Genomic DNA, 20,795 nt, shown 5'->3' on the forward strand with positions numbered 1-20,795 from the left:
TTGACTTGTTTCATAATAGATGACGGTCCATTCCTGGGCAAACGACGCATTGGGCAAGTTGGGAGTCAAGGTTACGAATGGATGACTTTCTCACAGGTTCGTCAGTTTTCTAAACTACCGGGCCCGTATTCTGAAGTCGGGTTTAACTTAAACTCAGGTTTAAAGTTGTGGTTTAAGTATGTGAAGCCAAAAGTATCCAAATTTTTATTAAGTTGAACGTTTGTTATGTTTACTCTGCTCTTTCCTGATTCATCGACGGTGAAGGCAATCATTCTATTTATACTTCCTAGACAATTATGAATGATTTGAGAGCCAAATGAGCTGAAATATTATATACTGTTAGTAATTTATATAACAATTAGCCATCCATACTCAAACCACAACTTTAAACCTTAGTTTAACTTAAACCCGACTTCAGAATACGGACCCCGGGGTCTCCGCAAATGCAACGGGGATGGATTCTACAACATAGTAAATATATTGAGAATGCCTGTCAAATCACAATGAATAGCTGAGAGGTCTTTGTCGAAAGATGGTGAACTGGGGCAAGCAAATGTCGTAAAATTATGACATGTCTGAACTGAAGAAAATTGCAAATAGTATGTCGTTTGTCCAGAGTTCAGGGGAGCGTTTCATGAAAGGACTTGTCGGACGTTTTATCCGACAAGTCCTGTTTTATCCGACAGTTACCATAGTAACAGTGCTTCTCAGCCAATCAGAATCAAGGAAAGATGACAGATCCGACAACTTGTCAGACGAAAATGTTGATGAAACGCCCCCCAGGACAACTTTGCTGTTTGGATTCAACTATTTTCGACAAAGGCTGCTTTGTTGGCGACACGACATTTGCTCCTGCGACAATTTGTCCGGGCTTAATTTCGTCTTAGATGTAGGGTTAGGACTGCAGTATATAGGGTTTAAAGTTAGGTTTAGGGTAGAGTATATCGTGTTAAACCATGCTGAATTTGGCCATTCGATTGGTGTGTGGGATTAGAGAGGAACAAATGTCATGGAACACGCACTTTGTCATGAACAATAGATTTTCAACGAAAATATTTCATCATATAAGATGAAACATTTAAAGAATTTGCTTTGAATATCCGAGTTGCAGTTCAATCTGACCCATATATTCTGGGGGGTGGGTGGGTTATTGCTGTTATTTTTATCATCCATTCATTCAATGTCATAACACCCAAGATACAAACAAATCATTAAGATACGTTGGAAGAAAATTATTAATGTTATAGTGCATGGATGTATTAAGCATATTAAGAGAACAGGGGTCCGTTGCAGAAAGAGTTGTGTTTGAACGCAAGTCAAAAACTCAATCGCAAGTCCAAAATGCTCGCTGCTGATTGGCTGAAAATCAAGTTACGCATGGTTTTTAGTTGGATTTTGCGTTTGATTGCAACTCTTTCTGGAACGGGGCCCAGTAAAATATAGAAACATACAAATAAATACGCTGTTCAGAATTTGTATACGTCGCTGTTCACTATATGAACATTACAGTCATGACAGTAGGCCTAATTAGTCTAAAAAAGTGTATGAAATATCAAACAACCCAGTTTAATATTCAATACTGAATTCTCAACGAATTAAACATGGGGCCCGGAACACAAAGCTTAACAATGATCTTAGAACATTTTTCTACGATTGATTCCATTGACTTCAATGTGCAATCAATCTTAAAAATCAAGTGTGCAATTAATTGCTAACCTTTGTGTTACCGGACCATGGTTGTTTAACTGTTAAACTGTAATGTTTTTATTGTAGATAGCGTTGTAAAAAAATAAATTGCATTTTTACTGTAAAGGGAAATTTCGCTAACTGGTATATGGTAAAGTCATTCAAATATCAGAAAATGTTATCCCCTCTTCTTCTCACCGCCCTTCCCCACCCCCCCCCCCCTCTTTCTCACTGTCTATATCTTCTTGTTGCTATGTAGGTAGAAGAGCAGGCAATACTGTTCGCTTCTGGACTAATCGCCCTTGGCAGCCAGCCAGGCCAGGAAACCTTTATTGGGATTTTCTCCCAAAATAGACCAGAGGTAAAACCCCCCAAATAATAATAATAAATTCAAAAGTATTATTTATCCAGATAGCCATTGTCTGAGTTTGAAAATGATAAAACCCTTCTCATATTTCATTCATATCTTTGCGTTGTCACATTATATTCCCACCCCCCCCCCAAAAAAAAAAAATAATAATAATAATAATAATAGATGCGGATGTAGTGTTGTCTCCCCGTTCGATATCGGTCATTTTGAAATACCATAGATCAATTAAATCAATATCAATTTTTAAAAGTCATTTTTGCAGAACACACATTGGCGAGCGATACCACATGGATCGTAACCCCACCCCGGCCCACGATGCTTTTAAAAGTGATGAAAATACATACATATTCATGTATATAAAATGAGCAAGAATTATAGTAGGAACATGAAAGAAAGACAAGAAACAAAAATAGATAAGAGCGCTAGAAATAGAATGTTGTTAGTAAAATATCCCTTTTGTCATTGACAATGAAATTCCCATTATAAACATTCTATGCCGAAACCGCCACAGGAATAAAGTCGTCATCATCATAAAATTATTTCATTCAAGAAGATGATCTCCTGCGTCGTTTTCACTAACTTCGTTTTAGAGTCATTATATCCAACAAAGTCAGTTTCGATATGATTTACTGATACTTTTGTTTTCTCTTCCATTTGCAGTGGGTCATCGTTGATGTAGCTTGCATGTATTATTCAATGATATCAGTACCATTTTACAACACCGTAGACATCAAAGGTTGTGACAGGATCATATCACAGAGTAAGAATTGAGATATGAATCAAAGAATGATCCAAGTCCACATTGGGGTACAGATAGGGGCATGGAACCCCCCCCCCCCCCCCCCGTTTTCACGACTAAGAAAAAAGGAGAAGGAAAAAAAGAAAGAGAGAAGGGGGAAATTTTATTATCTGGATATTATGCTAAAAGGCTATCACAAAATTTGATTTTTTTTATAAAAAATGTCGAAAATTTTGCACGCTCGATTCACTCACTCACAACTTTTTTAAAACAAATTTTGCCCAATACGCCATAACTGGCCCCCTCAACTTTTTGGCTCATTACGCCACTGCAATTCCATGATAGTTCTCTTTTATTAGATTTTTTTGTGTGTAAAAAGTATGTCAAATGAGTAATTTGGGCAGTTTTCATTCATTTCGGCCGCTTTTGGGTCGAATTTCAGGGTATAGAAGATGATACAATGTTCGAAATCTAACTCACATTGGCAAGGCGTTGGAATTTGGTCATTCTTATTCATATACTTATTTTCAACTTATGATAGCTCATGCTGGAATTTTCGTTTTCATTTGAATTTATATCTTTGTTTTCAATCCTTATACTTAGTGATTCTGTTTTTCAAATGTTTTGTCTACGAACCAATTTTTGTTTGAATTATCATTTATCCACTTGTAGATATTTATTTAAGGGAGGAACAACATAAAAGCAATGTCGATTTATACTTTGAAGTGCATTTATTTTGTCAACGCCCTCACCTTTCACCCCCCCTCCCCATGATCTGCAATAAGTCGCCCGGACCCGTGTCTCAATAAGGAACGATGATAAAACATTATTTATTTGACCGTGATATTTGATTGTTAAAAAAAACTATTGAACTAGTGGAATAGCGTAATCATTTTTAAAATGTGAAGTATATTTGCATAATCTCTAAATTGATTCGTGCTATTCTTAATTTCTTACAGGGCATTACGTTAAAGAATAAAACGTTGACATTGATGATTAAGCCTATATCAACTTGAAAAAAAGTAAATATTTGAGACCCATCTATTGGTGCCAAAAATAAATTTCTTATCATCTTGACAATTCATTATTTTTTTATCAATTTAGCAAACATGGAAACTATCGTTTGCGATACACTGGAAAAAGCCGAACGCCTCCGACTGGAACATTCGGCTCTTCGGAGTCTCAAAACTGTCATCGTCATGGACCTTCCCATTGAAGGTTTAGGGGAGCAGAAAGCCATGTTTGAAGCTGAGGGACTAAAGCTGATGTCATTTGATGACGTCGTTACTTGTGGAACGAAAAATATAGTCGACAGAGTGGTATTTATGAATTCCTACTGCAATTTGTCATCGTGATGATAGACTCGTAGTTTGGTATTACTGTAGATATTCCCAAGAAGAAACAGTCATTAAAGCTCACATTTTAGATATCCCTAATTTGTAACTCCAAAATGGGGTGAACTGCGTATCGAGGAATTAACAGGTCAATTTATAATCATTATTTGTCAGTCCAGACTCGATATATTTTAAAGATAATCAAAGATAGGTATAAACTGTGTTTTTTTTATCATGAACATTCAACTTTCAACATGTTCAACCTGAATGAATATAGTAGCAGTAGCGTACGCAGGAGGTGGTTAGAGGGGTTTCCCCACCCCCTTTGATTTTTTTTTATACCCACCCCCCAACAAAATAAATCGGACTATTTTATTTTGCTTTTCAAATTTTCCTGTGGTATAAAACGACGTAGGATTGGTGATGAAGTCTTTTTTTTTGCTTGTCAACATTTTATTCAGCTTGAACCCCCCCCCCCTCTTTAAGAAATGCAGGCCTCGATTGATTTGAGAACAAAATGAGGCAAGATTTTTTTTAGAATAGTGTCGAGAAATGTTCATGGAATCCAGATGTCGGTTATTAACTAACATGGAATGGTCTTCCGGGACTAGGGGTACAAGACCGAGTAGTGTCCTTCGAATAGGAACGTTAAAGTTCGATCCCATAGTGTGAAAAGGACACTCCTCATTCACTTTTAAATACGTCCCTTGCAAATTAATATGGCATACAGGAACATTAAACATGTTTTAAAAACATGACATTGCTTCAAATTGAATAAAATTAATGAATTAAATCTTTGCATGTGTTTTATTCGTTTTAGTTACCTAAACCTGAAACCGTATGCACTCTCATTTACACTAGCGGTACAACAGGTCAGTAATGTCAGTTTAAAACATTATTTTGTCAAAAGAGATGGCGTCGGGGGGGTAGCCCCATGATTTTTCAAGTACGAAAAAAAACAAGAGGCAATTAAAAGAGGGAGGAAATGGAAGAAAGAAGAAAAGGGGATCAAAGCATAATAGTGATGTGGGCAGTTTAACTCTATAATAATAAACCTGTAAGAACTTTTAACTCTATAATAACCCTATTATTGACTTTCGAAAATATAACGTAGAACATGTAGAATGAAGGTCGTCCTGTCATCCCTGACCAAAATTTAACCTATATTACTTTTGACGTCATTCACAAAAGACAATAAAGTCATTCGATAAAATTTTGAAATTTAAAAGTAATTCATGTGTGAATGCTACAATGTAATGTGTTCAAGTTTTTATTTGAGAAAATAAATCGGTAAAAAGTTCTCATTTTTAATTGTTGTCTTTTGTGATGTAGTAAAAAATCTATAGATGTTTAAATATGCATTTTTCTATTTTCTATTATTATTGTGCATTCCGTCAAGTAATAAAGCAAATCAATGACCCATCATACAAACAGCTTGAAAATCATTGTTTCACACATTCAGACCCTCTTAACCAATGTCATGTTGGAATCATTAACAAAAACATCGATAGTTTCTTCAGATAAGTGCATGTCATTCTATTTGACGAAATGGCGGGATATTTCATCAAGGGCGACATAATAAATCCTCCCAAATTGCTATGACGACATGTTTAAAAGTAGACCAGGAAGATTATCTTATGTCACCGTGTAGACTAATAAAGTTGATGAGTCGACATCAAGTCGACTCTACAATGTCAAAATCTCTACATCTATTCAAACAAAATAGCATTTAAAAACTCTCTTGATACATGAAGTCCCCGCCGTATATATAGATGATTATAAAAAAAATTGTTTCACTCATTAACCGCAGGAGTACCAAAGGGCGTACCTCATACGCATAAAGGCCTCATCGCTACACATGCTTACGCCTGGCAGATTGCATCGGTAAGTATCAATAGTTACGCATTCTGAAATCCATTCAGTCATGCTGCTTAAGATTATGGATAGCTGAAATGCCACACTCTCAACACTGTATGTTTGTTTGTGTTGATTTTTTTTTCTATGCTCTTTTCTTATGCAATAACCTGTATTTATTTATATTTTTACCCACGAAACCATGGAATTTGCACCGAATTTGGATAGGGTAGATAATGAGTGAGTTATGTCCGATTTCTGTGAATGGCGGCCATTTTGGACACCATCTTGGATCATGGAAAACCCTCAAGGAGGATGAGGACTTTTAATATGTTATTCTAGACATATTCCTGGACCTATCCTGAAAAAAAAATCAGCTTGTTACCTCAAATTTCCCTTCCCAAGCCTATCTTGGCCTAACGCTCTTGGCCTATAATGAGAAAATCAAATATAAACACTGTATTCTTAATTTCTGGACATTTTTTTTTAATGAACATCAATAGAATAAGATTGGTGCATTTGCCATCCTATAATAACATACCACATTACATAATTTTAATTTAAACTGAAGTTTAAACTTTACCTTTAATTAATTAATTTTTAATTTCTCAGATGGATATTGTACCAAACCACAATGATACGGTAATATCTTATCTCCCCCTGCCACACGTCTACGAAAGAACGAATTTGGTAAGCATTAATAATAATGAATAAATAATAATAATAATGAATGCAATCTATAAAGGAGTTATAGAGGTGTGTTTTTTAGCTTAATTATCATGATCATAAATGTTTCGACGCTCTTACTATTACGGATCTTTTGTGGGAGGGAATTCCATCATTGTGATAACCCCGCACATGCACTTTCTTTTGCATTACGAGTGAATTCTATTCCCGTCGAATAGATAGAAGTATACCAATGTGTACTATATTGGAAAAGGGATACAAAAAGAAATGTATCGCAATCTATGGAATAGATTTTTCTTTTAGAATGATTTCATGTTTTTTTCAAGGATTCGTTCAATTTAAATATAAAGATGAAAGACCTAACAGGAGCTCCAAAGATGCGAAAATCTAACTATCTCTCTACCCATCTACGTACATTATACCTATCCCTCTATCTATCTATCTATCTATGTATCTATCCCTCTATCTATCTATCTGTCCCTCTATCTATCTATCTATCTATCATCCCTCTATCTATCTATCTATCTATCTATCTGTCTGTCTATCTATCTATCTATCTATCTATCTATCCATCTATCTATCTATCTATATACCATATCTATCTATCTATCGATCTACTATATCTATCCCTCTATCTATCTATCTATCTATCTATCTAACTAACTATCTATCCCTCTATCTATTCCTCTATCTATCTATCTATCCCTCTAACTATCTATATATCCATCTATCTATCCCTCTATTTATCTATCCCTCTAACTATCTATCTACTATATGTATCTATCTATCTATTTACCTGTACATAATTATATCTACCTGTATATGCATATGACAATATAAATTAGCTGGATTTATACAGCGCTTTTTGCCTGAGGATATACAAAGCGCTTGGTATTATCATTATTCCCTAATTCGTTAGCTCAAACATATATATAATTAATAAATTAGAATTATATTGAGAGGCACCGTACTTCAGCTGCAGGGACAAGACATTTTCTCTGCTTTCTCATTTGACTTACATTAATAAAACAGCAATCAGAAAAAAAAGTAGTTATATACCTGGATTGTCAAAATTGGTTAATTGATTAACACAAGTTTATTAATGTTCTTGACATGAAAATTATATCTCAAATGATCTTACATTAAAAAGTCATTCTACACAGTACATGTTTTGACTCATTCATTATTTTATCCACTACTTTGTGGAAAATTACGTTCAAAGTTGATCTCAGCAGAACGAAAAACCTCGTAACTGCAATTTATCAATGATCACTTAAACATTGTGAAATTCTTGTAAAAACTGAACTTGAGGAAAAATATAAAAGAGTTTTTAGAAGCATGACTTGTCCACTGCGTGCTGAAAACGGTCAATGATTCAAACGACTCTTACATGACTGCACACACTTTAACTTTCCCGCCTCTCCAGCTGATTTGAATACTTGGAACGCGCAAAGCTCGTAACCAACAATATGAGCATTGTGGCCCAGTGGATTAGTCTCCGGACTTTGAAACAGAGGGTCGTGGGTTCAAATCCCAGCATGGCGTAGTTTCCTTCAGCAAGAAATTAATTCACATTGTGCTGCACTCAACCCAGGTGAGGTGAATGGGTACCTGGCAGGAATTTATTCTTTAAAAAAACTGTTTGAGCTACAGCCAGGGTAATAATATCCAAGTCAATTGGATGCGCATAGAGACGTTATTCATGTTATGCGCTATACAAGAACTATATTATCATTATCATGGAGCTAATGTGTTAGTAGCTCCATGGCATTATTGCCCCGGCGGCTGAAAGTGATTGGTTAACATTGGTTTGACTTTTAAAAAATCTGAGCTAGAAGGTCACACTTGTCACCTGTGTCTGTGATATGTTACAAAAATGAAGCCCAGAAAAAATTGCGTTCGAAAATAATTATTTAGTGCTTGCAAAATTGAAATATAAAGTGACCGGAAACACCATCTTAATTTCATCCCATATACTTATGTGTACTATTTAGGCGTCTGTAAGACACCTTTTTAAAAAAAAATCGGGGTTTGCCTTGTAGTTTTAGCTTTTCATTCTCAATAATGGTTGTTTTCAGGGTTTATTAGTTCTAATACATGCACTTGTACACATGTTTCATCTTGGTTTGAGAATTTTTTTAAATCGGCTGCTCACAAAGTTAAACAATACCTTTAAGTTCAGTGCATGCAAAGGATAATCTACCGGGTACCCATTCACCTCACCAGTCCTGAATCGAGTGCAGCACATGGCTAAGATTCGAACCCACGACCCTCTTTTTGAAAAGTAAGAGTCAGAACCACTAGACCATATATAATATTTCTAATGTTAGTTCTGCCACGCTTTAGACATCTAATTGTGAAGTCAGATGATAAATTATTAGATTACATTACATTCAATAAAGAGGAGTTTTTTTGTGTGGCGGTCACAAACTTTTGACCACAACTGTATAAATCACTATAGGCCTATCTATATTTCAATCAATCAATAAAGCTACTTGCCTTTTTATCTGCATTAATCCATACTTTTGTCTATCAATTCATTTTGTCATTTATATAAATCTGAAGCAATCCTGCATGATGGCTGGCACTCAAGTTGGTTTCTTCCAAGGTGATCCGCTGAAACTCCTAGATGACATTCAAACCTTGAGACCCTCTATGCTGGCTACCGTACCAAGGGTGCTAAACAGATTATATGATAGGGTAAGATAATGATGAGGGAGGAGGAGGAGGATGGTGCTGGTGGTTGTGGTGGAGAAGGGGTGATGGTAGTGGTGTTGGTGCCTAGTGGTGGTGGTGGTGGTGGTGATGATGATGATGATAATGATGATAATGATGATGATGGTGATGATGATGATGATGATGGTGATGATGATGATGATGATGATGATAATGAAGATGATGATGATGGTGATGATGATGATAACGATGAAGATGATGATGACGATGATGACGACGATGATGATGATGGCGATGATGATGATGACGATGATGACGACGATGATGATGATGAGATTATGATGATGATGATGATTATCATTGTTTTGATTGTAATAGTGATGTGGATGGTGGTAGTAATGGTGGTGGTGGTGTTTGAGTGTCATAAAGTGGTGGGGGGGTTAGAGAGGATGATGGTGAGATGAGGAAGAGATGGATGCTAAGAATTAGCTCGACAGAATAGTGGTGACATGTCTTCATTGGCCTTTTTGTTTTATAAAACAAATAATGCACTGACGTAATAAGCTGCATGACTATGATCGTATCCAATTATATGCAATTTGTGTTATTTTTTATCATTTTCTCTCCGATACACACGCTCAGGTGATGTCGAACGTGAATGCCGCCAATTTACCAAAGAGGGCACTCTTTCATCATGCACTCAAGCAAAAATTAAAGATGATAGACAGGTGGGTTTCCGTGCTTGCCTGACCTGGCATCATATCATTTACATCTCACTGAACAGAGAAGGTGTAGGAACAAGAAACGATAGGATGAATTAAATGAGACTATCACATTCCTTTTAATCATACGTTTAATAATTTGGACACACATTTCTTAGTAGTAAAAGGAGAACAAAATAAATTCAAATTTGAATAAAATTCGAAATTCGAAAATGAATTCGAATATAAAACCCGTTAACACCGGAATAGGTAGAATATAGCTTAGCCGGGGTATTATCGGAGCCCCTTGAGCACCTAACAAGGTGGATACGTGCGTTATAAAAACCATATATTTTTCATTTTATAAATATGTTTCACTCGTTATACATTCATTTTCATTACTTTCTGAAAAGAATTAAATAGAATCATATATTTTCATTTATTAATTTCAGTGGCGACAACAGGACAGACACAATCTGGGACAAGTTAGTGTTCAACAAAATTCGGGTAAATTTACTCCTTATATATACATAATATAAAATAACAATAATTTGTATTGCGTATATGGGAACTTAATTTAGAGGGCCACATGGCCTTATTTTAGTTTCCTTTTTTTTTCATTTTCAACTCCTTAATTTTTGTATGTTTTACGCTTTCTTTCTTTTTGATTGAAAGGTATTGTTATCCATAATTTATTTATTCATAATTTATTGTTCGAAATAGACATGAAATGAAATACTCTGAAAATTAGCTTTGCCCAATTGATCGTGGGCCCGGCAGCCACCGTGCAGCCCCAGATCGACGAGGCTCTATCCCTTTAATTGTTGAACGCCAAACAGGGTAGCAGCAACTCCCATCTTTTAACGTCTTTTGGTCTGACGCGGCCGGGGTTGAACCCCCGAACTCCCGGTTGTGAGACGGACGCTCTACCAACTGAGCCAACACACCGGTTCCGGTTATGACGTTTTTTATTCATTTATTCAGATGCATCATATTTGTATCAATTTGCATATAATTGCATTCTTATATTACATTGTAATGACATGTCTTATGCGAATATGAAATAAATGATCAACAATACAAACAAATTATATTGATTACCCAAATCATGACACTCTAATCCTTTCATTGTTATGAATCAAGTATGATTTTTTTACTACTCAGTTATTGATCGATGTCAATCTATTTTTTGTTTTTCCTCCCCCCCCCCCTCCTCCTTTTCTTTCCCTTTCTAGCTTTCTTTTATGTTTGTTTTGTTTCTTTTTATCATTTATTGTCTTTTTTTCGATTTTGTATCTTTCCCTTCCCCTAGTCTTTCATTTTCTGTCTTTTCTTTCTCCCTCTCTACCTGGTGTTTTAATAAAAACGATGAACATATTAAGACCACTTTCTGACTATATTATGGCACGGATCAGATTATGTTACAAAATTCACGTGTTAATGTAATTTCTCCTACTACTGGTAATCGGGTACTCATTACTACGAGACACGGAAAGTTTTGTATTTCTTTTCATGGACAAGCAACAACAAGAAAGGGGAAGGCTCACCTGAGGACCAAAATGCGCGGCTACTCGTGTGCTGAGCTCCAAAAGGGGTGCGCTTCCAGTAAAGGGCGGGTTATACAGTGCCAAATGCCCCCCCCCCACACACATACACACACCGATCCTGCTTCAACTAAGTATCTGTAATTGCTCTATGGTATAATTATACACATAGGCGGCGGAAGCGGGGGGGGACGTGTCCCCCCCTTAATTTGAGGAGGGGGGACGGACCCCCCTAAATTTGTAGTTGATGACTTTTTTTTTTTTTTTTTTTTGCTTGTCAATTTATTTTCCTACGCGTCCCCCCTAAAATTTTTAGATTGAGAACCTTTTTTTTTTTTTTTTGCTTGTCAAATTTTTTTTGTGGGTTGTCCCCTCCTAAAATTTTTGGCTTCCGCCGCCAATGATTATACAGAATCATGAACATGTTAAGTTTCCATTATTTATTGATTAATTTTTTTCAAAGTAATTTGACATATCTTATTTTAATACAGAGTCTTCTCGGAGGACGAATCCAGTTTGTTTGTTCAGCTGCCGCCCCCCTCTCACCTGACACTGCACAGTTCATCCGGGCAGCTATGAGCCCTAATGTAAGTCTACCCTCGGGGCGGCGCTAGTGGGCGGCAGGGGCGACTTCCCTTGGTTCTTTTTTTAGGAGTAAAAACTAGGGAAAAGGACTGAGGAAGAAAGTAGAACATGAAGAAAATATTCCTCTATTATTTTCTTACAGTAATATACATGTACACTGTTAAAAAAAGCCCTGATTTTACAGGGGAAAAAGGAAGATTTTGCAGAAAGCAATAGCAGAATCATTCTGTAAATTCATAAAACAGGAATTTTCTGCAATTCAAAAGAACAGGTCTGTTTAAAAGGGGGAAAGGACGCTTTATTTTAGGAAATTTGTCAGGTTCCATGCATCAAATACCAATTTCCTGTAATTTTACATGATATAATGTAAGATTACGCAATCTGGTAAGATTACAGGTGTTCTCGAGACTGCTGCAGGAACTTCTTTATTTTAAGGACAAATTTTCTATCAGTGTATAGTATCTTATTTTCAGTGACATCATATGATTCTCTGTTAGTTAAAAGTTTACATTCGGAATTAAATCTACTCCTATATGTAGTATCTCGAGGCCTATGGACAGACCGAAGCTCCACTCATCTGTCACAGCCTAACACATGATCATACTAGTGGTCACGTGGGTATCCCAGGAGGCGATGTACAGATCAAGTTGATTGATGTACCTGAATTGGATTATTACTCCAAAGATGATCAAGGAGAGGTAATCATTAGTCATAAATAGATCAAAGGGTATGCTTTCATGTCCCGTTTCATGCGTTTTATTTATGTGTAGGTTACACGGGCCTAATTGCAATTGGCAGGCCAACCGGCAGGCAAAAGATCTTCATTGAGCCAACCCATTCTCGATTTTTATATTTTGATATTGCTGATTGAAAAAAATGAATGAACATGATTGACCATTCAACACTGATTCTAGGGAGGGTAACTACTGAACTCCTTTTTTTTCAAAATTGGAAAGATATATGTCCACTTTGGAACTATTTTTTACTGTCTCAAGTGATGAATTTGATCCTGACGGTCAGGTGTAGTCTTCACAAATGCCGATTTATTTTTAAAATGAGCCGGTCAGATATGGTCAGATATGGAATGTCAGACATAGTCCTATCCACTGGTAGTAAACATTCACCCTCGAATTTCATCCTTATTTTTGTGGGTTTTTTTAAATGCCACTTTAACACACGAGTCTACGGGAAATGTTTTAGGCCCGTGATACCTGGAGTCAAATTTGACTGGGAATAGCGACAGCTGGAAGTCAACTCTATCCCCAATCGAGTCAATGTGACCCAGATTTAGAACTAATCCTCTGTATTGTGCAGCATCGGCTGGAAAATCTCTCGATTCCAAGTCAAAGTAACTAATAAACAATTCGCTTACATTCGAAATAGGCCTATAGTTAACTTCCAGCTGGCGCCATTCTGGGCCAAAGTTCACTTCTCAGAAATAAGAGTGTGACGATTTCGACACCTGAACACAATCAGGAAAAGGAATATTTTCGTCCGACAAGTTGTCAAGTCTGACAACTTTGCTTGATGATGGTTGACTGAGAGGCACTGTTACCACATAGTAATTGTCGGATAAAACTGTACTCGTCGGATAAAACTTCTGAGATGTCATTTCATGATAGGCTCCCCCGGATGCGATGTCAGTTTGACTGGCTAGGCCGAAAGGATATACACATTCTTAAAATAGTAAGGCAAAAAATGCCCAACTTTTGACCAACCCTGGGCAACATACTGTCCACACAACTGGGTATCAAAAACTAATAATTGGGTGATGAATTTGCTCGATTGGATAATAAATGCCCAGCAGAGTGGACAGTATGTTGCCCAACATTTTAAGTGTGTACCTACATTACATTTATTTGTATTGCTTTCAACAATGCGGACGTCTGGCATGAAATTGTTTTATGTTTTAATGTATTATGGGAGCGAGGGAGGGGGGAAACATACATTATTAAGATGAGAGTAGTTTTTTAAACCTAAAACTTTATGTTTTTATCTTTTCCTATCTTTTAAACAATTAGTACATTTCGTCTTTTTATCTATCTCTTATGATTTTCAGGTGTGTGTGAAAGGAAGCCATATCTTTAGTGGTTACTACAAAGATCCCGAGCTTACCAGTCAAGTCTTACAAGACGGTTGGGTCAAAACAGGCGATATCGGCAGATGGAACAAGGTAAGAAAAATAAGTACATTTTGCCACTCTTCACCCAGGTGATCAATAGATTCTTAAATGAACATTAATTATTCCTTATGTAGTGAGCAGTACTTACAAGACGGTTAACTACATAAAAGAGGAGTGATATGAGAATGCCTTTAGCAACTTGTCAATTGGATATATTGGCGGGCCTCCCATCTCTTAAACTACTCAAGCTTCCCAATAAATATTTCTAGTTAACAGGATGATTTGAATCTATAGAGAAAGGTCAAACAAGCATAACTCTGAAATTGTCATCAAAATCCGATGTAAAATAAGAAAGTTATGACATTTTAAACATGCTTAAGTTTCGCTTCGTTTTAACAAATGCACAACTCGACAGCATGAAATGAGAAGGTTAATGATGTCCCTCACTTACTCTTTCATTTGTTTTGTATTGTTTGGATTAGACAATAGGCATATTTCATTTTACTTTATTTTTACAGATTTTACATTAAAGACCAACTTTAATGAACCATAATGTTAAAATAATGTTAATTCCACATAATTTATTCACCCGTCGATGAGGGGGAATGGTAATATTCCATACGTCACATAAGGAAATGCAAACGAAATAGTAGATGAAGCCACATTTGCATACTGACCAGGATGTGCATATAACTGCTTTTTTGTAAAGTTAAGCAAAACTTTAAAATATTTTCTTCTAAACCAATCAGAGGGGAAGTCTATCGATCATTGATCGTAAGAAGGATATCTTCAAGCTGTCGCAGGGTGTCTACATAGCCCCAGAGAGGATTGAGAATGTCTACCTCAGAGAACCTCTAGTTGCTCAGGCTTTCGTCACTGGTGACACAACCAAGGTATGACGTCATCCTGGTCATTGATTCCAGAACATTTGCTCAGGCCACAACTGCTTTACTATAAATTCCCACAACTAATCGAATGATTAACTTCACCCCTAGATTAACACTATAGCCTCCCCTATAAACCTACACAAAACATATTGTAACCCTAACCCTACACTCTAAAAACAGCTAGTCTAAAATGACTAGTTAATAGGGTCAGCTGGGTGCAACTGTTATTCTGTTCGTATTCAACTATTTTCTAGTCGTATTTTACTAGAACAGAGTTATTTCTGACTAGAATATAATTGTGTCAGAAATGAGACTAGACATATCAGATGCCGACCCAGCTGACTACTGGTCTAGTCATTTTGACTGATTTGTTTTAAGAGTGTATATCTTATACGAAATTAAGCCCTGGGCAAATATGTCGCAGGAGCGGCGACATGACAAATTTCTCCTGCGACAATTATTGCTCCTGGTTCAGTTTCGTCTAAGGTGTAGGGTTGCAATAGGGTTTAATGTTAGGTTTAGTGCTAGTTTTAGGGTAGGGTGTAGTGTTAAACCCAGGGTTGAAGTTGCCATTCCCTTAACATGATTAATAATCAGTGTGGAATTTACAGCGGAGCAATTGTCGCCGGAGCAAATGTCATAGAACTCGCAGGAGCAAATGTCGTATGACTCATTGGATTTGGTTTATTAGGCATTTAACCAGTATCATCTTTTTGAAATATTGGGGGGTTATTATTATTTAGCAAGATAATGGCATTTATCACTAAAATAGTTTTGATAATCATAATTTGGTTAGAAGATTAAATACCTCAATAGCCAGATGTCATCTGATCACAGTAGCTGTGATTAAAAGAAAACTAAAAAACTTCTTACTTAAATCTTACCGAGGTCTTCCTTACTAACTCCCGCTCGTTATTACCCCCTCTCAGACACCAAGTTATTTTTATCAATCTCTTTCATTTTGTTTTATTCTCTATTTTCGGTCGCAATTCGTCCTGTTTCTATTTATGTTTATTTTTCCTTTTGTCGTCATGTTTTTATTTTTCTTCGTGGTATTTTACTCTTTATTTGTTTTGTCTTGTTCTGTGGATTATCTTGTTTTTTTTTTGTTGTTGTTGTTTTGTTTGTTTTTTAATCTATTCAGCAAGTCTCCGTAGGCAAATAACAACCATTGCGTCTCCCCCCCCCCCCTCTCTCTCTCTCCCCTTCTCTTCCTTTAGGGATGTTCACATTATACAAGCTTTGCTTTTTAGTGAATCTCCCATTTCCACAGATACCCTTTTTTCTATTTAAATTATATATCATAATTTTTCTACAAAATGCACCATATTTTGTATATATCTTTATATCTTAATTATCATGGATGTTTTGAATATGATTATAATGACAATAATTTGTATCAATATTTATGTCATTTCTGTTGGAAATGAATCTGAATCTGAATAAACCCGAGATAATAATACAAAAAGGTTCCTGGCGCTCTGTTGTTCATTATTAAAATTACTATTATTTCTGTTATTGAAGGGACTGTTTAAAGGTGTTCACTTGTTCTTGTAAATTGCATTTGTTTGTTGAATTATTTATTTGCCAATCTGTAAGCCTGACATTGCTTTTTGTTAGATAGTGTGATTCTGGAGAGGGGGTTATGGTGTTTTTTAATACATTATTTTTTTTCTAAATATATACATTTCTTTTTTTATAGAATAGTCTAGTTGGGATAATGGTTCCGGATCAAGAAGAACTTGAAAAGTTTGCCAAGAACCATAAAATCCCCGGATGCTTTGAAGAGCTTTGTCAGAATGAGGTGAGTAGCCCCCGGGGTGCACTTCGAAGGAGTGATGGGTGACCAAAGGGTGGGGGCTAGGAAAAGGGCTTCCGGGTTTTGAAGAAAAAATAAAATTCCTTATATTAGACACAACAAACGCATAAGGTGTCTTATGGAGTATCTATAAATAAAATTGGACACGCTGTAATCATCATTCCCCTTTAATTAACTTACCTGGAGCCCAGCTTTTAAAAAAAAACAACGGTCTCTGCTGGCTCCCCATACTCTTTGCATTGAAATGAAATTATATGAAAAAAATGAATAGAATGAAGTGAAATGAATGATGAAATCATTTGAAAAGAATTGAGATGAAATTAAATGAAATGATATCGAATGAAATTAGATGAGATGAAATGAAATGAGATGAAATGAAATGAAATGAAATGAAATGAGATGAAATGAGATGAGATGAAATGAAATGAGATGAGATGAGATGAAATGAAATGAAATGAGATGAAATGAAATGAGATGAGATGAAATGAAATGAGATGAGATGAAATGAAATGAAATGAGATGAGATGAGATGAGATGAAATGAGATGAAATGAAATGGAATTATATGAAAACGAAATGAATAAAATGAAATGGAAGGGAATTTAATTGATCATGAATAAAATAAAATTAATTTGAACTAACATAAATCAAATATTTTTGTTGTTTTCTTTTCAATAAATCCTGCAGAGAGTGAAAGAAGTCATTTTCTCTCGAGTGATGAAACATGGTAAGGCAGAGGGACTCGCTGGCTTTGAACAGGTATGTATTAATGTCATTTTAATTGATTTAAATAATTGATTATGACATTACTGATTGCAGTTTTGCATTCAGACCTTGATTCACCCCCTCCCCTGTACCGTCTCGATACCATCAGTGGCGAGGCAACCCTTCTGGGGCCAAGGGCCATCGCCCCTGATATGATTTTTTTTTAGATAATGAAAAGGAAGAGAAAAAGGTAAGAAAGTGGACGAAAGAAAGTTACAAAGAGATCCAAAAGAGACATAGGGGTAGTACAACGTTATATTACCTCTGCATGCCTTGGCTATGATTGTTTTGACTTCACATTTGGGTACACTGTTAAAAAAACCTGATTTTACAGAAAAAAGAAAGAAGATTTTGCATAAAGCAATAACAGAATCATTCTGTAAATTCATAAAACAGGAATTATTCTGCAACTTAACAGAACAGTTCTGTTTAAAAAAAGGAAAAAGGGTGTTTTATTAAAGGAAATTTGTAAGGTTCCATACACCAAATACCAATTTCCTGTAAGATTACGCAATCTGGTAAGATTACAGGTGTTCTCGAGACTCTGCTGCAGGAACTTCTTTTATTTTTAAGGATAAATTTTCTAACAGTGTACCCCCCCCCTTCGAAATTCCATGGAGCTGCCCCTAAAGCGTACCATCTTCTTATCCTTCTCCCTCTCAATAAAAAAGGCAGGAACGTTGTAATAATTTCATTTCCTTTAGCGTACTCTATCCCCTAAATAGGGAATAATCCAATGAAATGCGCTATTGCGTCTATAGATTTTTTTAAAGTCGGATTATGTTCTTGATATTAGGATTATTTGAATTTACTCACATCGACCCGTTATATTTAAGTTGTATATTCGCCGATTGTCTCTATATCTGTATGTACAATTATTTTCGTCATGATATTTTCAATTTAAGTTTCTTTGTTGTTCTTTTACTGAGATATCTTGTATATGTATATTCTTCTTTATTATTTTTTTACCGCTTTAAAACGTCTGCATAAAGCGCTTTATAAATTTTGTATATTATCATTATTATTACAAAAAATGAGAACTGTGGTAATTTTGCCATTATGACATTTACCTTGCTAATTGGGACTCAGCAACCAATTGCGGTCATTGTTTCCATGATAGTAACAATTATGTCAAATTTGAATAGTTGTAAGTATTCATGAAACGGGCCCCGGTTAGACTTCCAATGTCTTTGTTGAAAGTTTTGTATAAAGTATTTTCTTCTTTCATTATTAGCACTTTCAAACGTCCGTATCGTATAAAGCGCTCAATACGGACGTTTTAAAGCAAAATATAGTATTTTTTAAAGTATGGTGTTTTATAAAGTATATTGTTGAATGTTATCATGCGTGTGACTAAACCAAATTTCCATACAGTATGGACAAACCAAACAATTTTAAGTAAAACACAAATATCTTTTATTTATTCTTCTTTCACTTATCATTTCGTTTAGGTTAAGGGCATTCATATCCATTCTGAGCCATTTACCGAAGACGCTGGACTTCTCACCCCAACACTGAAGAGCAAACGGAATGTAATGAAACAGATCTTCGCTGAGGAGATCGATGAAATGTACTCTGAAATCGATCAGGGATCAAAATAGGTTGAACTGAGACTGAGGAAGAGGGCTGGAGAATTACTGCCAAAGGGGATTTTAAAGAAAATATTCACATCAACTAAAAAAATATTTAAATAAAAAGAGAAAAATCCAACAAGCAAAACGCTAAAACGTTTATCAGAATCGGGTGTAAATTTAAGAAAGATATGACATCTTAACATTTTGCTTAATTTCATTAAATGTAAACAGGGTCGTATTTAAGCTGAAAGCGAGAAAGCAAAGCGACCAAGCTTGGCCAGCGTTTTTGCATTTTGTAAAGCAAAGACAATTTTAAGGTGATATTGGTGAATTTGGTGAAAATTTTCAGTAGAAAATGTAAGTTTTACCATTTTCGGGGGGGGGGGGGGTAACCCCCCCCCCCATGAATGCAAATGAGGGAATCAATAAACCCACCGTGAGTATTTACTTTGTATTTGTAAAAGAAATGTGAAAGGTTCGATTTTTCCTCATTGCGATGTAAAACAGTGATTCTTCCCTGAACAAGAGGAGTTTGCATCGTGATCCAAATAAAAGCTTAATCATTGCCAAATCTACGAAAGAAAAATATGATCTTTATAAGTATTCATGTAATGAAATATATAACAAATAATGAGTGAGGGACATCATCAGCTCTTCACTTGCGCAAGTATTATAGTTTGTGTTAATAATCGAAAGTTTGAAGTCATACTTTTTTACAACCGATATCGATTAAATTTTCAGCAATATGGTTGTTTTAACTCTTGATTTTTTTCTCTTCTCATTCAAATCACCCTTTTCTTTTATTGGGGTGGACCTGAGCCTTTAAGGGGAGGTTCTGCATAAAAATGGATGAATATTTAGATTTCGGAATGAGAGTATGAAAATTTCAAAGATATCACAGGTTGGAAATGAATAGAAATTCCAAGGAAAAATAGGGATAATTGATGAATGGGAACATTGGCGTAACTATGGGGGAAGGGGCACGTGCCCCCCCCCCCCCCCCCCCCTCCCATCGGCTGTCAAGAAAAAAACGGAGGCAAACGGAGAAAAAAGAGGGGAAAGAAAGAGAAACGTAGTGGAAGAAGAAATTATATAACGTCATTTCGCGCTCGCATTATTTGATCAGTGAGATATCCGTTTAATGGCTCAGTCCTTAGGTCAGTGGGGTCCGTTGCAGAAAGAATGTCAAACAATCAATCGCAAGTCCAAAATGCGCGCTATTGATTGGTTGAAAATCAAGTTGCGCATGATGTTAGAGTTGCGTTTGATTGCAACTCTTTCTGCAACGGGCCCCTGGCAATTGAGCGAGTCCCCCCCCCCCGCCCCCTATAAGTGACTCACACATTTGCTCCCCCCCTCCTATGCCTTGAGTCACAGCACGCCACTGGATGGGAAGATGGGGGAAAGTGAGGTAATCAAAACGAAGATGAAGGAAAGGAGATGATGAGAAGGC

General features: G+C 36.0%; 1 protein-coding gene across 1 annotated transcript; it reads left to right on the forward strand.

Moving 5' to 3' along the window:
• The first annotated feature begins 25 nt into the window (after nucleotides 1–25).
• LOC121432064 (long-chain-fatty-acid--CoA ligase 5-like) lies at nucleotides 26–19,668 on the forward strand. The gene is made up of 17 exons (XM_041629895.1): nucleotides 26–96; nucleotides 1,946–2,047; nucleotides 2,717–2,816; nucleotides 3,900–4,114; nucleotides 4,950–5,001; nucleotides 5,940–6,013; nucleotides 6,596–6,673; nucleotides 9,236–9,370; nucleotides 9,989–10,074; nucleotides 10,500–10,554; nucleotides 12,083–12,178; nucleotides 12,716–12,874; nucleotides 14,236–14,349; nucleotides 15,048–15,191; nucleotides 16,888–16,989; nucleotides 17,691–17,762; nucleotides 19,220–19,668. Exons 1-17 carry the CDS (start codon nucleotides 82–84, stop codon nucleotides 19,367–19,369), a joined length of 1,749 nt encoding a protein of 582 aa, XP_041485829.1. The 5' UTR covers nucleotides 26–81; the 3' UTR covers nucleotides 19,370–19,668.
• Nucleotides 19,669–20,795: the final 1,127 nt, after the last annotated feature.

This window comes from Lytechinus variegatus, chromosome 18 (assembly GCF_018143015.1).
Source record: "Lytechinus variegatus isolate NC3 chromosome 18, Lvar_3.0, whole genome shotgun sequence".
Taxonomy (NCBI): domain Eukaryota; kingdom Metazoa; phylum Echinodermata; class Echinoidea; order Temnopleuroida; family Toxopneustidae; genus Lytechinus; species Lytechinus variegatus.

Bases quoted from the DNA above. Each gene is read 5' to 3' on its own strand.
- LOC121432064 (XM_041629895.1), top strand. The intron at 10,075-10,499 runs GTGGGTTTCCGT...TATTAATTTCAG, and splicing joins AAATTAAAGATGATAGACAG to TGGCGACAACAGGACAGACA. The intron at 15,192-16,887 runs GTATGACGTCAT...CTTTTTTTATAG, and splicing joins TCACTGGTGACACAACCAAG to AATAGTCTAGTTGGGATAAT.